This window comes from Engystomops pustulosus, chromosome 5, assembly GCF_040894005.1.
Source record: "Engystomops pustulosus chromosome 5, aEngPut4.maternal, whole genome shotgun sequence".
In the NCBI taxonomy this organism is placed as follows: Eukaryota; Metazoa; Chordata; class Amphibia; order Anura; family Leptodactylidae; genus Engystomops; species Engystomops pustulosus.
The window spans coordinates 15,587,186-15,609,154 of NC_092415.1; the positions used below are offsets into that span (position 1 = coordinate 15,587,186).

General features: G+C 43.3%; 1 protein-coding gene across 4 annotated transcripts in view; it reads left to right on the forward strand.

Moving 5' to 3' along the window:
* Window positions 1-21,969, forward strand: part of LOC140132432 (uncharacterized) — a 118,269-nt gene that overhangs the window by 82,407 nt on the left and 13,893 nt on the right. For 3 of the 4 annotated variants that reach the window (XM_072151208.1, XM_072151209.1, XM_072151205.1), the window contains 5 exons: window positions 12,745-12,915; window positions 14,819-14,899; window positions 19,252-19,370; window positions 20,846-21,044; window positions 21,140-21,341. In XM_072151208.1, the coding sequence (XP_072007309.1) occupies window positions 12,745-12,915; window positions 14,819-14,899; window positions 19,252-19,370; window positions 20,846-21,044; window positions 21,140-21,341 (772 nt within the window). The remainder of the gene's footprint in view (window positions 1-12,744; window positions 12,916-14,818; window positions 14,900-19,251; window positions 19,371-20,845; window positions 21,045-21,139; window positions 21,342-21,969) is intronic. The other variant, XM_072151207.1, reaches the window with a different exon arrangement.

Below are 21,969 nucleotides of genomic sequence, written 5' to 3' on the forward strand. Positions count from 1 at the left end.
GATTGTATAGCCAATAAAAATTGACAATGCATAATCTGCTCTGAATGGCGCAGCTCCCTTCGATGCCCTGGCGTGTGCCCATACAGCAGGTTACCACCACATATGAGGTATTATTATACACGGAAGAGATTGGGTATCAAATTTTGTGGAGCGTTTTGGTATTTTATCCACTGAGAATTTGTACATTTTTTGAAAAACATATTAATTTAGCCAAAAAAATTTTACTTTCAAAATTGCATCCGATTTTGTTTTAACCCCTGTAAAACAATAAAAGGGTTAACAAACTTCATAAAAGTTGTTTCACGTACGTTGAGGGGCGTAGTTTCTATAATGGGGTAATTTATGGGGTTTTACTTTTATTTAGGTCTCTCAAAGTGATTTGAAACCTGAGCAGGTCCCTCAATAGCAGGATTTTGCGTTTTTTATGAAAATGTGAAAAATCACACCTGACGTTCAAAGGCCCATAACATCCTACAAAAATAAGAGTATGCATAAAAAACCATGTCCACATAAAGAAGACATTTAGTGAATGTTAGTTATTACGTTTTTTTGTGGTTATGACTATGTATGGAAAAAGTAGAACATTTTGAAGTTCAAAAATCAAAAATTTTTCCAAATTTTCACCAAATATCTGATTTTCTCATAAATAAATGCAAAACATACCACCAAAATTTTTCAAATAACCTGAAGTACGATGTGTCACGAGAAAACAATTTTAAAATCACTTGGATATGTTAAAGCGTTCCGAAGTTATAACCACTTATAGTGACACAGGGCAGATTTGAAAAAATGGGCCGTGTCAGGAAGGTGAAAAGGGGCTTCAGCGTTAAGGGGTTAAGGTCCAAACGTATATGTGATTGGGTGCAACTCCTCTCTGTTGGGATTGAATTGCGTTTTAAAAGAGCTCACCATGTTCCCAACATTCAACTTACCGATTGGATACTTTGTGCAATCTTTTCATCTAATCCTGCTCTATACCATGCTGTCTGCAGATAGGAGACTATTTGCAATCTGCTCAACTCTGCCTGCTTTATAACATGCTGCCTGAATATAGGACTCTGTATACAAATTGCTCAGCTCCTCCTGCTTGATAACATGATGCCTGCAGATAGGACACTATGTACAATCTGCTCAGCTCCTCCTGCTCTATAACATGCTGCATGCAGATAGGACACTATGTACAATCTGCTCAGCTCCTCCTTCTCTATAACATGCTGCGTGCAGATAGGACACTATGTACAATCTGCTCAGCTCCTCCTGCTCTATAACATGCTGCCTGCAGATTGGACACTGTACAATCTGCTCAGCTCCTTCTGCTCTATAACATGCTGCTTGCAGATAGGACACTTTTTACAATCTGCTCAGCTCCTCCTGCTCTATAACATGCTGCCTGTAGATAGGACACTATGTACAATCTGCTCAGCTCCTCCTGCACTATAATATGCTGCCTGCAGATAGGACACTTTTTACAATCTGCTCAGCTGCTCCTTCTGTATCAAGAAAAAGTGACTGTTCCAGCTCACCTCTAGCCTCCTTGTGCTCAGGAAACGGCATGGACTCCACCTTGTTTGTTAAGGTCAAACCATCTGGATACAGATACACCATGATTAAGAACGGTTAACCCGTTCGAAGCGCGTTGGATTTAAGAGGAATATTGAAACCTTGCTGTGGATATATGATGTTGACTAAATAAAAGTCTTAAAGTTTCATTGGAACCTGGCTGGACCTTTCAAAGTTTTTTCGTATGCTCCTTCTGTATAACATGCTGCCTGCTGGTAGATCAATATGTACAATTTGCTTAACTCCTCCTGCTCTATAACATGCTGCCTCCAGATAGGACACTTTACACTTTCCATTTTCATGGTGACAGGTTCCCTTTAAATAAAATTAAATACAGTAGTGCTGTGATAGCATAAAATAATCAGTGCAGCTTTATGGCTACGTCAGAATGTATCTTCATGGCACTGACAATTATTTAGCTGTTTTGCCCTCTGCTCTGCGGGTCCTGACCTGCCCATGGTGTAATAGACAGCGGATTCCACAATCACAGAAATCATTTCTGCTTGGCTGCTCTTATCTTCTTCATCCCTATAATGTGGGTTACAAACCAAACATTGGGAAGTGTCACGCAACAAGATGCAGCTCTGTGTAACCTAAGCAGCCTGTAACATCTGAGCGTTATTACTTATCACGTGCCGGGCTATTAGAGGACTATAACGTGTTAGACATACCTCATGCATTTATGCATGCAAAATGCTTTAATTATAGCAAGGCTGATGAAATACGACGGCTCAAGACGTTTCATCTTTCATAGACTGTAAGCTCTTGTGTCACCCCCTCATCCTCATAGACTGTAAGCTCTTGTGTCACCCCTCATCCTCATAGACTGTAAGCTCTTGTGTCACCCCCTCATCCTCATAGACTGTAAGCTCTTGTGTCACCCCTCATCCTCATAGACTGTAAGCTCTTGTGTCACTCCCTCATCCTCATAGACTGTAAGCTCTTGTGTCACCCCTTTATCCTCATAGACTGTAAGCTCTTGTGTCACCCCCTCATCCTCATAGACTGTAAGCTCTTGTGTCACCCCCTCATCCTCATAGACTGTAAGCTCTTGTGTCCTCCCCCATCCTCATAGACTGTAAGCTCTTGTGTCCTCCCCCATCCTCATAGACTGTAAGATCTTGTGTCACCCCCTCATCCTCATAGACTGTAAGCTCTTGTGTCACCCCCCTCATCCTCATAGACTGTAAGCTCTTGTGTCACCCCCCTCATCCTCATAGACCGTAAGCTCTTGTGTCCCCCCTCATCCTCATAGACTGTAAGCTCTTGTGTCACCTCTCATCCTCATAGACTGTAAGCTCTTGTGTCTCCCCCTCATCCTCATACACTGTAAGCTCTTGTGTCACCCCTCATCCTCATAGACTGTAGGCTCTTGTGTCACCCCCTCATCCTCATAGACTGTAAGCTCTTGTGTCACCCCCTCATCCTCATAGGCTGTAAGCTCTTGTGTCACCCCTCATCCTCATAGACTGTAAGCTCTTGTGTCACCCCTCATCCTCATAGACTGTAAGCTCTTGTGTCACCCCTTTATCCTCATAGACTGTAAGATCTTGTGTCACCCCCTCATCCTCATAGACTGTAAGCTCTTGTGTCACCCCCCTCATCCTCATAGACTGTAAGCTCTTGTGTCACCCCTCATCCTCATAGACTGTAGGCTCTTGTGTCACCCCCTCATCCTCATAGACTGTAAGCTCTTGTGTCACCCCCTCATCCTCATAGACTGTAAGCTCTTGTGTCACCCCCTCATCCTCATAGACTGTAAGCTCTTGTGTCACCCCTCATCCTCATAGACTGTAAGCTCTTGTGTCACCCCTCATCCTCATAGACTGTAAGCTCTTGTGTCACCCCCTCATCCTCATAGACTGTAAGCTCTTGTGTCACCCCCTCATCCTCATTGACTGTAAGCTCTTGTGTCACCCCCTCATCCTCATAGACTGTAGGCTCTTGTGTCACCCCTCATCCTCATAGACTGTAAGCTCTTGTGTCACCCCTCATCCTCATAGACTGTAAGCTCTTGTGTCACCCCTCATCCTCATAGACTGTAAGCTCTTGTGTCACCCCCTCATCCTCATAGACTGTAAGCTCTTGTGTCACCCCTCATCCTCATAGACTGTAAGCTCTTGTGTCACCCTCATCCTCATAGACTGTAAGCTCTTGTGTCACCCCCTCATCCTCATAGACTGTAAGCTCTTGTGTCATCCCCTCATCCTCATAGACTGTAAGCTCTTGTGTCTCCCCCTCATCCTCACATAGACTGTAAGCTCTTTTGTCCCCCTCATCCTCATAGTCTGTAAGCTCTTGTGTCACCCCCTCATCCTCATAGACTGTAAGCTCTTGTGTCACCCCCTCATCCTCATAGACTGTAAGCTCTTGTGTCACCCCCTCATCCTCATAGACTGTAAGCTCTTGTGTCACCCCTCATCCTCATAGACTGTAAGCTCTTGTGTCACCCCTCATCCTCATAGACTGTAAGCTCTTGTGTCACCCCCTCATCCTCATAGACTGTAAGCTCTTGTGTCACCCCCTCATCCTCATAGACTGTAAGCTCTTGTGTCACCCCCTCACCCTCATAGACTGTAAGCTCTTGTGTCTCCCCCTCATCCTCATAGACTGTAAGCTCTTGTGTTACCCCCTCATCCTCATAGACTGTAAGCTCTTGTGTCACCCCCTCATCCTCATAGACTGTAAGCTCTTGTGTCACTCCCTCACCCTCATAGACTGTAAGCTCTTGTATCACCCCCTCATCCTCATAGACTGTAAGCTCTTGTGTCACCCCCTCATCCTCATAGACTGTAAGCTCTTGTGTCACTCCCTCATCCTCATAGACTGTAAGCTCTTGTGTCACCCTCTCATCCTCATAGACTGTAAGCTCTTGTGTCACCTCCTCATCCTCATAGACTGTAAGCTCTTGTGTCACCCCCTCATCCTCATAGACTGTAAGCTCTTGTGTCACTCCCTCACCCTCATAGACTGTAAGCTCTTGTATCACCCCCTCATCCTCATAGACTGTAAGCTCTTGTGTCACCCCCTCATCCTCATAGACTGTAAGCTCTTGTGTCACTCCCTCACCCTCATAGACTGTAAGCTCTTGTATCACCCCCTCATCCTCATAGACTGTAAGCTCTTGTGTCACCCCCTCATCCTCATAGACTGTAAGCTCTTGTGTCACTCCCTCATCCTCATAGACTGTAAGCTCTTGTGTCACCCCCTCATCCTCATAGACTGTAAGCTCTTGTGTCACCCCCTCATCCTCATAGGCTGTAAGCTCTTGTGTCACCCCTCATCCTCATAGACTGTAAGCTCTTGTGTCACCCCTCATCCTCATAGACTGTAAGCTCTTGTGTCACCCCTTTATCCTCATAGACTGTAAGATCTTGTGTCACCCCCTCATCCTCATAGACTGTAAGCTCTTGTGTCACCCCCCTCATCCTCATAGACTGTAAGCTCTTGTGTCACCCCTCATCCTCATAGACTGTAGGCTCTTGTGTCACCCCCTCATCCTCATAGACTGTAAGCTCTTGTGTCACCCCCTCATCCTCATAGACTGTAAGCTCTTGTGTCACCCCCTCATCCTCATAGACTGTAAGCTCTTGTGTCACCCCTCATCCTCATAGACTGTAAGCTCTTGTGTCACCCCTCATCCTCATAGACTGTAAGCTCTTGTGTCACCCCCTCATCCTCATAGACTGTAAGCTCTTGTGTCACCCCCTCATCCTCATTGACTGTAAGCTCTTGTGTCACCCCCTCATCCTCATAGACTGTAGGCTCTTGTGTCACCCCTCATCCTCATAGACTGTAAGCTCTTGTGTCACCCCTCATCCTCATAGACTGTAAGCTCTTGTGTCACCCCTCATCCTCATAGACTGTAAGCTCTTGTGTCACCCCCTCATCCTCATAGACTGTAAGCTCTTGTGTCACCCCTCATCCTCATAGACTGTAAGCTCTTGTGTCACCCTCATCCTCATAGACTGTAAGCTCTTGTGTCACCCCCTCATCCTCATAGACTGTAAGCTCTTGTGTCATCCCCTCATCCTCATAGACTGTAAGCTCTTGTGTCTCCCCCTCATCCTCACATAGACTGTAAGCTCTTTTGTCCCCCTCATCCTCATAGTCTGTAAGCTCTTGTGTCACCCCCTCATCCTCATAGACTGTAAGCTCTTGTGTCACCCCCTCATCCTCATAGACTGTAAGCTCTTGTGTCACCCCCTCATCCTCATAGACTGTAAGCTCTTGTGTCACCCCTCATCCTCATAGACTGTAAGCTCTTGTGTCACCCCTCATCCTCATAGACTGTAAGCTCTTGTGTCACCCCCTCATCCTCATAGACTGTAAGCTCTTGTGTCACCCCCTCATCCTCATAGACTGTAAGCTCTTGTGTCACCCCCTCACCCTCATAGACTGTAAGCTCTTGTGTCTCCCCCTCATCCTCATAGACTGTAAGCTCTTGTGTTACCCCCTCATCCTCATAGACTGTAAGCTCTTGTGTCACCCCCTCATCCTCATAGACTGTAAGCTCTTGTGTCACTCCCTCACCCTCATAGACTGTAAGCTCTTGTATCACCCCCTCATCCTCATAGACTGTAAGCTCTTGTGTCACCCCCTCATCCTCATAGACTGTAAGCTCTTGTGTCACTCCCTCATCCTCATAGACTGTAAGCTCTTGTGTCACCCTCTCATCCTCATAGACTGTAAGCTCTTGTGTCACCTCCTCATCCTCATAGACTGTAAGCTCTTGTGTCACCCCCTCATCCTCATAGACTGTAAGCTCTTGTGTCACTCCCTCACCCTCATAGACTGTAAGCTCTTGTATCACCCCCTCATCCTCATAGACTGTAAGCTCTTGTGTCACCCCCTCATCCTCATAGACTGTAAGCTCTTGTGTCACTCCCTCACCCTCATAGACTGTAAGCTCTTGTATCACCCCCTCATCCTCATAGACTGTAAGCTCTTGTGTCACCCCCTCATCCTCATAGACTGTAAGCTCTTGTGTCACTCCCTCATCCTCATAGACTGTAAGCTCTTGTGTCACCCCCTCATCCTCATAGACTGTAAGCTCTTGTGTCACCCCCTCATCCTCATAGACTGTAAGCTCTTGTGTCACTCCCTCATCCTCATAGACTGTAAACTCTTGAAAGCAGGGCCATCACTCCTATTGTTTCCGTTTGTTGTTACTCTGTATCGCCTTATTTTATTTGTACATTTCCTCATGTTTTTGTAAAGCGCTACGGAATATGATGGCGCTATATAAATAAAAATTATTATTTAGTCCTCTATATCTCCATAGTAACAGACTACAAATACTGTGTAATCTGATGCTTTTAGTCCTCTCTTGTGCTCCATAATTTCCGCTGATTGCAAGAAATAGGCTAAGAATATTTTGTTTACATGATAACAACTAATGTAGGCTACATCACAGGACCCGTCTGTCCTCGGACTATATTTAGTGGAAGCAGAGAAGGGGGTTTGGTAGATCTAAACAATGTTTTCTGAAACTTTTTGGTTCCTGTGTAACTTTAAACACTATAAAAGGAGATGGCTGGATACTTGTATCTGTTTGAGTAAAGTTTCCAAAATACAGTTTTCAAAATACAGGCAGTCCCCTACTTAAGGACACCTGACTTACAGACAACTCAGAGTTACAGACGTGCCCCTCTGCCCCCTGTGACCTCTGGTGACCTCTCTGGATGTTACTATAGTCCCAGGCTGCAATGATCAGCTGTAAGGTGTCTGTAATGAAGCTTTATTGATAATCCTTGGTCCAAATACAGCAAAAAATATTGAAACTCCAATTGTCACTGGGACAAAAAACTGTTTTTGTCTGGATCTACAATTATATAATATACAGTTTCGACTTACATACAAATTCAACTAAAGAACAAACCTATGGAACCCATCTTGTACATAACCCGGGGACTGTCTGTACTCTCTATTATCATAATTGAACTGAAATTCTAGATGATTGTAAAAACTAGAAGATGACCAATTGTGGTCCCTGATTGGGGATCATCAAATCTCTCCTGTCTGGATCAGACGACAAGTATTTACATTGATGAGGACAAGTGACTCTAAGACCTTTCTTTTTCGTTTCCTACTTCCAGGATCGTTCAACTGAGTATTAGGTTAATCTGTGACCGAGTTCTCAATTATAAAGCATTTAATACAGGAGGGAGAAGAACGACGGCCGGACCCATTATACTCTGCGCATTCACCAATGCATCTCCCTCAGGCCACAGTCTAATTAGCTTTTGATGAGACATTCTCTCTTTGGCTCAGCCCATTGGGACATGTGCGCGGCTCCACATAGAGGAACGGCTTCCGTCGTGTCTGTTTTGAATTTACTTCATCTGGATGTATTATCTGTTTTTTGTGTCATTGTGACTCACCATCCGCAGATAACCAGATGTGGAGTTAACCTGTTCATCATTGGAGGTGCCTCCTGTCATCCTCATCTCAGTGATCACTTCCTGTTGGACACCTTCTAACAAAAATGCATCAAATAAAACACTTTCTGACTTACCTCTACTTATCCTTTTGTTTGCTGCTTTTTAATTTTTAAATTATGAAACTTTTTCTACTGAAACAAAAAAATGCACCAATCAATGAAACTTTAGGCCCATGAAGGTTACCTGACATTGCATAATTCATTAGTCGGGGGTGTGTACATGAAGAATACTAATTTATTTTCACGGGAGCTCCTGTGACCCACATCCCGGGTCGCAGACGCACCCGTGCCCCTCTCTGTGGCACCCCGGGTTCACTCACCTCTCCACGCTCCTGCTCCCGTCCAGGCTTTCCGTTCCGTCTCCCTGGGCGTGCGCACATCGGCGATTATAGATATAAAGGTCCAGTGCACCGCCTATTGAGCTGGTCATTTCCTGGATTTAAATAAAAGCCGGCCTCTTCCAGCATTCCCCGCCGGATCTTCGTGCTCATTCCGTTGAGAAAGCTTCTGCCCCTGCCTTGCGTTACTGTTTGGATTTCCCATTGTGACCCTGGTTCTGTGTTCGACTCTGATCCTGTTCCGCCTGCCCTGATCTCCTGCTTTGTTCCTGTGCTGCCTGTCTTGATCTCCTGCCTGTCCCCGACCACGAGTTTGCCTGACAATTCTGTACCTTGCCGTGGCCTCCACCATGGACAAAGTTGCACCTGTGGAATGACCTGGTGGTACCACGCCGCAGCAAGTCCAACCCACTTTGCAGCGGGCTCTGGTGAAAACCGGGTACCACATAGACTATGGTCCCAGGTGTCGGCTTACATCAGTGGTCCAGTGGGTCACCATTATTCTGCTTCTTCTAAAATTTTTCACTCTGCAGGCTCTGTGTATGATTTTCAATCCTCCATGAGCTAGGGACTGGAGACGTAGCTGCTGTGACTCAGCTCATTTTATCAGGAAAGTAGCGAACTTGTGGACCCCGGCTGATAAGGAAAACATGGTTTCTATGTACAAACATTGGAATGGGAGAAATCCCAGTGATCCTCTACACACTTCTAATACCGAATTATTGTAGTATATTTTTTTTATGTGTATACTTTCTTCTTTATTTTTAATAAAGTAAAATACACTATATTATCAACTGTGTACTGACAGTCATTCTATTACATCCTGTTTTAAGCTAATAGACTCCATGTATTGTGACAACCCATAGGGCAGTGATGGCGAACCTTTTAGAGGCCGAGTGCCCAAACTACAACAAAGACCCGCTTATTTATCGCAAAGTGCCAACACAGAAATTTAATTTGTGATTTATACTCCCTTCTCTGTCACAGTTTTCATTGATACCAGCCCCTGAGGACACCAATAAGGCAGAAAATAGTCCCAGGTACAGCTGTCACTTTAAAATAGCCCTGTGTACAGCAAGTCCTGGGCTGTCTGGGACTGCAGGAAGATACCTGGAGTCCTTTCTGGTGATGGCCTGAGTGCCCACAGAAAGGGCTCTGAGTGCCACCTCTGGCACCAGTGCCATAGGTTCGCCATCACTGCCATAGGGGGTTCCAAGCTGTTATTACAACCAAAAGTCTACAGAGTGAACTCTTTCAAGTAAATCTACCATCAAAATGCGTAATGATAAAACAGGGACACTTACTCATAGATCCAGGCACCATGACGGTGGTAATCTTCTTACGTTTGCTATCCTTGAGGGAATTCTATTCCCTCGCTTTTGCCTCTGTAAAAGTGCCAACAATATAGAAATGGAGACTATTTCAGTACCTCAAGGCAGGACCAGGGTATCAGTGGGCATTTAAAAAAAACCCTCATTGGCTTGTCATATCCTAGGATTTGCTTGATCACTGAAAGTAATTTGCTAGCTTAGCAGTACTTCCTGATACCTAGAGAGGGACACATGCTCCTTCTAAGATATTCCCAGGATGAGCAGCCAATTCAAGGGGACGTTGGTTACCTGCCAGTGGGCAATTTATAGTAAGCACCGTGTTTCCCAGAAAATAAGACATGGTCTTATATAAATTTTTTCCTAAAGAGGCATTGGGTCTTATTTTCAGGGGATGTCTTATTTTTACATGAACAAGAATTCACATTTATTGTTGAACAAAATCAACTTCTCTAACATCATCTAACAACTCTCCGAACTCTGAATTTCATGCTGTATTTCTTGTGACTCCATTTCTATTGGTATCATTGGCCCCAATCTCTCATGTTTAGCGATAGCACTTGGTTGGTTGCCACTTATTTTCGGGGATGCTTGATTTCTAAGCTTGAACAAAATTGTATTAGGTCTTATATTAGGGGCATGTCCTATATTAGGGAAAACAGGGTATTAGAAAGCCCAAAACCTATTGGGGCACATTTACTAAGGGTCCGTACACCACATTTCCGTCAGGTTTCCCGACTATTTCCGATTTGCGCTGCAGATCGTTGGACGATCCGACAGATTCTGACTGAGCGCGGGATTTAAAATTCGAATTGTGTCGCAAGACAATGCACTTACATGCACCGGGAAGAAGAAGGGGAACTCTGGCGGACCTCAGAGGGGATGCAACACATGCAGGATATCGGACGCACGATCTTAGTGCATCGCGCCGGACTTCATCCTCATCGGACAACGCACCTCGGGGATCGCATCAGGATCGGGTAAGTAAATGTGCCCCAAGGAGAATTATTGAATGGATTCATGTAACCATTTTTTTGATGGTACATGATCTAAGCATGATGAAATGATGACCTAGATTTACTCTATTATTATATAATTTATCTTACTGATGACAAAGACAGACAAAATGAATGGACAGAATAATTAGTGTTAAGATATTTGCTTCAAATGAGTTTGCCTATGGCAGCCACAGCAAGAGAAATTCACTCTTGATCGCTTGCTTGAGTCCTCTACCAACACCCCTGGCTGAGCACTGAGGTGCTGTAACCAGAGACGGGAGCAGCTTTAGAACACTATGGGGCAGATTTACTGTCGCGATTCACTAAGGTCCGTGCGCCGATATCCACTAGGTGTCGCTGCTGGGCCAAGGTCCGCTGGAGTTCACCGGAGTTCACCTTCTATTTCTTGGTGCAGGTAAGTGCGTGTCAAGCGTCACTTTTTTTTTTTTAAATACCGCTATTTTTCAGAATCCGTCGGGTTTCCTGATGGCCACGCCTCTCGATTTCCGTCGCATGCATGCCGGCGCCGAAGCGCCACAATCCGATCGCGTGTGCCTAAAAACCAAGCGCAAATCGGAAAAATTTGGGAAACCCGACGAAAAAAAACGATTCGGATAAATGACCCCCTATATTTTTATTGTTTTGTTACCTCGGCCCGGCCCAAATGGGGTTTTCTAAGAATCTCTAGTAGCTTCGAAAAGATTAGAAGCTTAACTTTTGTATGTGATCAGCTCCTGTCTAGGAAACTTTTCCAGTAATTTGAGTTTTTTGAGGTGAGCATTGGGGGGAGCCTGGTTTTCTTGCATATTTATTTGACAGTACATTTTTGTTTTGTAAGTATTTATATGTCAAAACTTGTCAAAAATGTATCCTTGGCCCCTGTGACCAAATCTTCGCAAATGTGTAAGGGACGTTTCCAATTATTATACGTTATCCAATACATAAGAATGTTATTCTTGTTATTATTGTCCTTCGCCATCCAATGATTTTGGGTGGGTTGATTCGTATCCTTCGAAGACACGATGAGTATTTAAAATGCGCAGAATGAGACGAATCTTGTCATTTTACAATGCCAGGGAGGGAAACTGGAGGAGCAAGAATTCTAGGAAAAGTAAAGCGGACACATAAAAACTCTAGAATCTCTGACCAGAAGGGAAGGGCTCCCGGGCTCTCCCATACACAGTGTAAGTAGGGGCCCGCAGATGGCCGACACCTGAAACAAGTGTGAATGGAGGAGATGCTCATCCTACAGAGCCTGAGTGGTGTAACATAAAAATGTTTTTGGAATTTTGGTTGTGTAACAACACTACTTCCTATCACAGTAGGTAGTAGTGCTGCCCTAGGGATCCCCAACTACTCACCCAGTACTGCAAAGGGTAACAGCCCCTCTCCCCCACCAAATAGATGACCTACAAATTTCACTCCAGCTCAAGCCCACAGATGGAAATGGAGGAGTTTGGGGATTAACTTCAAGGGGGGGTTCTATTTTTAAAAGTTTTCCATTCATATATTCTCTCTTTTGCAGTGTATGTCTAAATTTTAGTTCTTAGCACCAGAACTCTACATCCAGGAAAGATTAGAGATGCTCAGAAATGAAATCCCTCAATTACTTCCCGATTCTTTAGCTTTAGAAAACCTCCAAACCCTCAGCCCGATAATTGTGAGATTAATTTCTCATTGTAATTTATTAATACAAAGAGTGCAAAGAGTCCCACGGCAGCGCATATTACTCCACGTATGGCAAAGGTTGGAAGCGTAATCCTAATAAGTTACAGTGAGTGTTTTATTCATTGTGAAAGTCAATTGATAAATACGGTAGGTTGTTTCTTTAGTGTTGGATGTATAGAACAGGAATGGAATAGAGATCTGTGTTTGATAATTTACAAAGAATCAGGTTGTGCAGCAATGTATACACAGAGCACTAGGTCTCTCTTACATCTCATTGCACTTGTTAACTGGTCATAACCAGCATGGTAATGGTAGGATGCATATATGTATATACTAATATGTATACCTGGATAGATTATACATAAGTTGTTATACATATGTTTTTTTAGACTTTTTTTTTCTGTTTTCAGGAATGTCTTTGACTGGATTGTGTATTTCCTACTTCTGGCTGTCATCCTCACTCATATAGCCGATGTAGTTGTGCAGCACAATTCAGATCTACACATTTCTCATATCCGAGTCTTTGCAGTCACCATCGTCTTTCTCTGGCTCCGGTTGATGAAGCACGCTAGAGCCATTCGGTAAGTAAGAAGCACACTATGGAGAACTGTGCCCCATAGTATAATTATCGTTGGGACCCCCCTAAAGCTAAGCATGAAAGGGGTATTCTCGTCTGGACATTTATATTCAATTTCATTAATCTGCCGTATATATAAATTCTTCAATTAGATGTTATTAAAAGAAATTTACCTGTGTGAAGATAATTTCCCATAAATGTAGTCTTATGGTCCCTTAGAAACAAGACGGTGTCCTTGGATATGACCACAGCTGCTGGAAAGTTTACACAAAGAAACAAAAAGTTTTTGGATCTGAAATGTCCGGGAGTTACTGAAGGTTCCAGAGACGTCCTGTGGTAATGATTCCTGAAGCCAGTTGGTCAGGCAGGGCTCAATGCTGCCTGAGTGCGAGGGTGGTCGTGTCCGAGGAAGCTATGTCGTTTCTAAGGGACAACATGGCTACATTTATAACAAATTATCTTCACACAGGAACTTATTTGTCAATAACATTCAATTGAAAAATGTTTACGTATGGCAGATGAATTTAATTAAATGTGAATGCCCAGATGGGAATACTCCTTTAACATTGCAGACTGGAACGCACATCACTGTGTGTCTGTAGCCTGATGGTACCTGTACACCTGCCACATAAAAGTGCCTCTATTTCCCAGACTGTCCATTGTATGATCAGTCGTAGGTACGGGTGCAGCCTGGGAACGAGTGGTAATACACACGAGCTTACCTTCACAAGTATGCATCATGTCTGTATGTAAAAGGGTTTTATAACATGTTGTCTTCTTGACCAACTCTAGCACGGGTTTATGCTGGAAGAAGAGGACTGTAGAGTAATTGCTGAATATGTTGTACATCCTTCACTCATCAATATTGTCTCTAGTCCGGACTGACGGGCCCCCCTGACACCTTACACCCCAGTTGGAAAGGCTGCTAAAGTGGTTGTTATCCCTTGGATAGAGTGGCACAGTATTTGCAGCGTACATCAGACATACTTGTTGGTGCATACCCTCCAATCCCTGTGTATGTCACTAGCATGTGGCACCTATCACTATGACATTTTTATGATTAAAAACTACATTTTTTCAGGATTCCTTTGCATGGAATAGCACAGCAAACAATGGTATCACATACAGCTAAAAAGTAGCAAACACTGACCTGTAGTGCAAAGTTTACGCTTTAATTGCAGATTTCACCTTTTGAATTGCTTCGGGTTTTATGCACCAAAAATCCACAACAAAAGCAGCCCTTAATTTTTTCTTATTTGAGCAAGCACGTGGCGCCAACGAAGCATCTTCGCATATTTCATGTACAGTGTAGATTTTAAGAAAATGTTCAGATTCTTGGTGTATGTTCACACAATGGAAACATTTGGAGGAAATATAAGGTATGTCGGTTCAAATCCGTGTCTGATTTTTACCGAAATGCTTTATATTCTGAACGGCAGCTGGGTGCAGAGGAGAGACGCCAAGGTAATAATGAGAATGGGGAGATGACAGAGGAAAGAAAGTTATTGGAGTACAGGCAGTTCTTAAGTCGAATTTGTATGTAAGTTGGAACTGTATATTTTATAATTGTAACCCCAGACAGAATTTTTTTGGTCTCTGTGACAATTGTATTTTAAAAATGTTGAGTTGTCATCAGAACCCGGATTAATAATAAAGCTTCATTACAGACGCCTGTGATAACTATTATAGCTGATTATTGTAGCCTAAGGATAAAGTACAGTAATTACCAACATCCAGAGGTCCGTTTGTAACTAGGGGTCAACTGTAAGTCAGGTTTTCTTAAATAAGGGACCGCCTGTAATCATGTTTGGGGAAAAAAAAAGATGTCTAGGGTGTAATCTAGTTACAATGTTCAAGTATATGAATAGAGAATACAGAGATCTTTCTAATGACCTTTTTACACCTAGGCCTGTAACCATGGCAAGGCGGCATCCTCTATACCTAGCGGAAAGACAGATTCCCCATCACCATAGACAGGATTTGTTACTGTAAGAGCAATAAAACTATGAAACTTACCGCCACAAGATGTTGTGATGGCTGATAACAGGTGATCACAGATTTATGGACCAGTTGACAAATACTTCTATATTCTCACGGCCCTGGATGGGAGCGGTACGGTGCAGCACACGTGCGGCACCGTACCGCTCTGTAGCCCGGTAGAAAGATTGGACATGTCCTATCTTTCTACGTGATACGGCGCTGTGCGCTGTATATGCCTCTCCGCAGCGCCGATGTATGCCTGCCGTACTACGGTACAGCGGGCATACATCGTGTGCATGTAGCCTTATATGGGGAGAGCAGCACATATGGACATAATAAGGACATAATAAGTGCGGGCATACGAGTGCAGCCTTAGCAAGGTGTGTACAGACCTGACCCCAACACACATTTCGGCTGTGCCTTCTTCTGTCGGTGGTCTGTATAAAGTTATATAGATTGTAAGCTCTTGTGAGCAGGGTCTTCATTCCTTTTTTTGTACGCCATGATCTGTAAAACGCTGCAGAATATGATGGTGTCTATATAAATAAAACACGATTTGTTATTATTATGTCCATATAATCTGTATGCATGTAATATAGATGTGCTCATCCTTACCTTTGTCTTTTGGCAGCACACGTCATCAAAGGGAAAACTGACCATACAAAGCTACAGACGGTATAGGCCCTAGAGAACTGTGTAATCCTGCCTTTGTATGTGTAGTAAGTAACAAGGATGTGAAAAGTGAAGTTTTAATACAGTTTTGCAGCTCCTGCAAGTGATCGGGGCGGGTTCATCCTGAAGAGCTTTCTTCTCTTTGAGGGTGCGTTCACACGTTCTGTTTTTCAGATGCAGTTTTCAAAGCCAATAGTAGGTGATGATGATTGGTGAGCACATACCACTGAGAGGTTCTACTCCTATTTTTTTCACTCCACTCCTGGTTTGGACATCAAAAACTTCATCTGAAAAATTCAACGTGTGAACACACCCTAAAATGAACGGCTCCACAGCCCCTCCCCAATGCACTGAACGACTGCATGAAGTATCCAACCAAAATCCTGAAACGGCTCCTAACTAGCAGAGGGGAGGGGCTGTGGAGCAGCACAGTGCACAGAGCAGAAAGCTCTTTAGGCTGATAGACCCGCCCAGAGCCCTTGCAGGAGCTGCAGAACTGGATTATTAATACACTTTTCACAGGCAGGTCACTACTAACAACACACACAGACAGAGGCATAACTAGAAGCTGATGGGCCCCAGTGCAAAGACTGTGCCAGGTCCCCGACTATAATGTATGGCAAGTGCCCCCTAAACCTCTTGGGCCCAGGTGCTATCGCAACCTCTGCACCCCCTAAAGCTACGCCCCTGTACAGAGGTATAACCACAAATATCTCCAGGGCACTGGCTGCATCTTTGCATTGTCAATAGATTCCTGATAGATTCCCTTTAATAGATAACTAATGGAGGTGCAACAGCAGTCGCCCCCACCAATCAGGTAAGTGCAGCAGTATTAATGGTTGCACTACATGACAGCAGACACCTATGTCCATAGTGTACAGGTCATCCAGACACACCTCTCAGAGAAGTGAATAGGACTTGCATCTGCAGTATGGCTGGATGGTTCGTAGTAGCATACAGCAGCTGATCCCTGAGGATACCCATCACACACTTTCCTATGAAAACGTCATTATTAGTTTTTAGCCAGAATTTCAACCAAATTTAAGCAAAAGTAATGGTGGACACATACGTTTGTGCAGTGATAATCACAGTGATATAAGCTTTCTATGTGGAGGTATAAAAAGCTTCAGGAATCATCCTGATGTAGTGATGGTTTTATGCTTTGTTCAGTTTTATTGATTGGAAGTACAGCGTGCGATATTTATGATCTAGTCTTTTTTTGTTTTCTTTATCTTGTCTCAAAATTGGAATCAATGGACCCAGGAATAAGGTAATAAGTGACAAGGAGTTGGGGCTCTTTGCCTCTGGCTGAGGTATAGGGTTAGCAGAGTCCCTGTGGTGCATTATTCATGCCTTCCCTGTCACTGGTGGAGGCTCCTGCTCTCACAACTGCGATTGATGATTGAGGAATCCCCCTCATCATTTATATTGTAGTATATCTGATACACTAACAGGGAGAAGAGAACAATGATCAAGTCATTCCCTCATCTGCCACCACCTGCTCTCATTTGTCACAGACAAAGGGCACAAACAGATCTGATGAAATGTGTAAAGGTGAAATGTATTATACTGTTATGCTGCAGCAGATAGGGGCAGTAGTGGATTATCATATAGGCCTAAGCCTGCTAGGGGGCCCATGGCCACCCAAACCACCCACCAAATATTTTACTCAGAAGGACCTTCTCCGTGAAATCCTGGTATATCTGTCCCTGCTCTTTATACACAAGAGCAATTTCAAGACCTTTGAAAGTCCTCCAAAGGTCCTAAAACTACAGATTGAATGCAGGCAGAAAAACGCATCCTTTAAGGTGGTGGCAAACATGGCGTTTTGAATCCGTTTTAATCTGTTTTTAGTCATTCGTTTTCAGTCTGTAAAAAAACGCTAGCGGTTTTTTTAAAAAACTCATCAGTTTTTGTCCGTTTTTAATTAAGATAATTGGGAAAAACTGACAAATATGCACTAAAAACGGGTTCAAAACGCCACGTGTGACACCACCCCTGAATGTCCGGAGTATAACAGTATACAGAGGAATGGAGATTTCAGACCAGAACTTGTGTAACTCAAGAGGAGAAATATTTTATGTGCCTGCCAGAGGCGTCCGTCCAGGAGCTTTGTAGTAATTTCAGAAATGTGCTGGTTACTACGTATGTCCTGTGCTGTCTCCTTATGTTTTCCTCATTAACGTGCATCAGATGTTTAGGACGTCTTTCTACTTTGATGATGTCGTAATAGTTTAACATGTCGTAACTATCTGTCAACTTCACTGCAAGGTAATTAGATCTTTGAGGAAGTAGATGTGATCCAAGCCAAGAGGTCATGTGTACTGCAGGTTTCATAATATTACTGCAGGTTGTTCCATTGCTTATTTTTAGATACATGAAATTCCCTTCTTTAGTTAATTAAAAAAATTTAAATTTATTTTTTTTAGTTAAATTTAAAAAAAATTACTTATTATTAATTAATGCAAAATTCTTGTGTTAGGCACTGTTCTCTCGTGCACTTAGGATTTCTGCTATTGCTGAGAGCAGTTTGCAGCTATATTGCATGCAGCCAGTGTTGGGTATTGTTGGTGGAGATCTGTGTAATCATACAATTTGCATATGCTGTGATTGCAGCATTACCAAGTGCCCTGGGGGGCATGTCCTCACACTGCTGTGCTCTGTGCTCTCTGCATTACCTTGCTCATCAACATCCCAAACCCCTGCTCTAGGTAACTGCTGTAACAGTCTTTTGGTTAGGTGTCACAGCATGCACTCAGAGCAAAGGGAGTGGACTGTGGGAAAAACACGGAGCAAAGCAGTATCAAAGCTTCAAGTGCTGTTACAATCCTGGAATATAAATCCAGTCATATCTTTTCTTATGAAAGGAAGCTACGACAATAGTTTAAAGAGAACACAAACCCCCTATATATTTATGTTATGTTAAATTTTTCACCACAAAGACATAAGGATGAAATGACTTTGCAGCTAATGTGAGAAATAAACCTAGAGCAGCTGTTACTTCCCCTCATCCACCTCACTGATCACAATTTGGGATAAATAATATATTATTACAACCCACCGCCTTTATTTCTACAGTATGGGCAGCCTGGAACTGAGGGGCTACTGACTTGTGCCCTGTGGCTCACTATATGCAGGACTATAGTAATGTATACTGTGGAAGGAACATTCACACAGCAATGAGACAGTTCTGTCAGGACCAGTTAGAAGGAGGAACATGCAAGTCATTATGGGGCTTGTAGGACACTGCCAGCTAATGTGGATCTCCACTTTCCTTTTTCTACTGTTCCTCTCTGCACAGTGAAGGCAGAAATAGTTGATCATGTCTGAAAACCTGCACAATAATGTGCACTGTTAACTCTTGAACCACCATCTATTTTGTTTCGAGTGCACAATACAATGCCAGCCCTGTATATGAGTAGAGTAACAGGGCATCTGCACAACCACGGCTTCACTTACTGTAGCTGGGAATACAAGGGAATTTGTTCCCTACTTATCCCGGGACAGGTTCACTTTAAAATCTATGCTCCGAGTAGATACAAACAAGTTTGCTCTGGTATTGGCTCGTAATTTGTCTTAAAACATGTTTTCTTGTGACAACAAGCCCCCAACCATTACTCAAACTTGTGTGATCCCGTTCCAGCCTCTCGTGCTTAGTGCTTTATGTAATGTTTTTATTTTTTATCAGACTCCTCGGTCCGTTCATTGTGATGCTGGGAAAGATTGTTACTGACGTCCTAAAATTCCTGTTTCTCTATGGAGAATTTTACATCCCCTATGCCTGTGCATTCTGGATCATATTTGGAGGTAAAACTATTCATGACTTTTAGACCTTGCCTGTATATGTGATTCTTATACACAAGTCACAGCTATCAGAGGCCAGGAGCAAATAATGATTTTCTACTGTGTAATAGGCTGCCTCCATTACAGCCTCTACCCTGCAGAATTCACAGCCCCCATTACATTCCATCTGAGTAACATAATGACATCGAATCCACCCAGACGCAGATCAGATGCAAGGCGCATAATGCGTAATTAAATGCTTCTCTTGTGTGAGTTTCACATGCACATTTATATATATAAAATTGGGACTTTTGCAAGGAGTCGCGCCCTGCAAGTTATTATAATACGCACCGAAAACTGATATAAATCAAAGCTATAATTCAGCAATATGCTGCATAAGATTCTGCAGCATGTGAATTTTTTTGTTTTGGGTTTTACTTGTAGATTTATACATTTGCAACCTACATGTAAAGAAGCAGATAGTAAAAGTCATCCAATTTCATGAGGTTTACAGGAGCAGATACAGGCAGTCCCCAGGTTACGTACAAGATAGGTTCTGTAGGTTTGTTCTTAAAGGGAACCTGTCACCAGGAGACCCATTTTTAGCCCTCCCCCAGTCCCCACAGAGCATAGTACATACACTGCCAAAGTGTTTTTGTATAAAAAATTGGTTTTACAGAAAAAAAAGATATGTTATATTGTACCTTCATTGGCATCTGCTGTGTGACTAGGCAGTTGCCAATTGGGAGGGGCTGGAAAGGAGCAGTTCCCCCCCACCCCCCACCCTTGGGAAACATGTGACCTTTTCAAATATCTGAATAACTCCCCACACTCGGGATTGGCTGTAGAGGAGCAGGGGGCGTCGCTAAGCTAAGTGATGGGTGTTTTCATATATTTGAAAAGGTCACATGGAGGAGCTGTTCCCCAAGGGTGGGGGGGGGACTGCTCCTTTCCAGCCCCTCCTATTGGGCAACTGCCTAGTCACACAGCAGATGCTAATGAAAGGTACAATATAACATATCTTTTTTTCTGTAGAACCAATTTTTTATACAAAAACACTTTGGCAGTGTATGTACTATGCTCTGTGGGGACTGGGGGAGTGCTAAAAATGGCTCTCCTGGTGACAGGTTCCCTTTAAGTTGAATTTGTATGCAAGTCGAAACTGTATATTATATAATTGTAGATCCAGACAAAAAATCTTTTTTCCCCCGGTGACAATTATAATTGGACCAAGAATTATCAATAAAGCTTCATAACAGACACTTTACAGCTGGACATTGCAGCCTGGGACTATAGTAACATCCAGAGAGGTCACAGAGGGCAGAGGGGTCTGTCTGTAACTAGGGGTCGTCTGTAAGTCGGGTGCCCTTAAATAGGGGACCGCTTGTAATGCAGAATTTTCCTGGAGAGGTTTTTTGCACACTCAAGTGTGTAAAGGAATAAGTCCTTCCACTGATGCATCTATTATGTGCCACGTAATACAATATTTGTGTTTGCAGGTCAGGTCTCCAACATGGCGACTGTACCTCAGATGCTGTTCACCATATTCCGCATCACACTGGTTGATGATTATAACTTTGGAGACATGTACAATGTTGATCCCGTCATGGCCTATATACTATGTGGAACCTTCTTGGGTGTCTCCTCCATCCTCTGTATCAATCTCCTCATTGCTCTGCTTGCTGATACGTTTCAAAGGTACTGTATGCATAATACTCCCGTATCGTTTTAGGAAACCCTCTGTCTGTGCATCTTAGAATCAGTCCCTATAAATATTTAGTTTTCTGTTATAGGGTTTACGATAATGCAACAGCAAACGCAGTCATGCAGCAAGCAACTATGCTGCTACAGATAGAGGAAGACCTCAGCAAAAAGAATAAATCCAAGTTCAATGAGTACATGAAGACCACCTGCGCCCCTCTGTCCCTCTTCTATGACGACGACCTTACAATCGAACAAGATGAAGATCTGAAGAAAGTCACCATGCATATTAAGGTACATTTCTGCACTCATCCAGTCTTGTCAAAGTTTTTGATTTAGGTCTTGTTCTGTCAATGCGCCTGGATTGCATTTTGAAACTCATGCGTCTACAAAATGCAAGCGTTGTGGGGGAAAATGCATGTTTTACCTGATGCGCTTAAAAAAATTTTCAGAACCCATTCCAAGCGCAACATGTGAACACAGCCTTAGGCCAGCCACACGCTGCACAATATTTCCTAATGGAAATTCAGCATCAGCTAATCTGCATCTGTTTTGAGTTGCTATGAAGGTGGATAGGGGGTCAAAAAATGCCCATCTGCAAACAGGCAGTCCCCGGGTTTCGTACAAGATAGGGTCTGTAGGTTTGTTCTTAAGTTGAATCTGTATGTAAGTCGGAACCGTATACTTTATCATTGTAGCTCCAGACAAATTTTTTTGGTCCCTGTGACAATTGGATTTTAAAAATGTTGGATTGTCATAGAACCCAGGATTAACAATAAAGATTAATACCAGTGATAACTGTTACAGCTGATTATTGTAGCCTATAAGGCTAAAGTACAGAAAATTACCAACATCCAGAGGTCCGTTTGTAACTAGGGGTCATCTGTAAGTTCGGGTGTTCTTAATTAGGGGACCGCCTGTA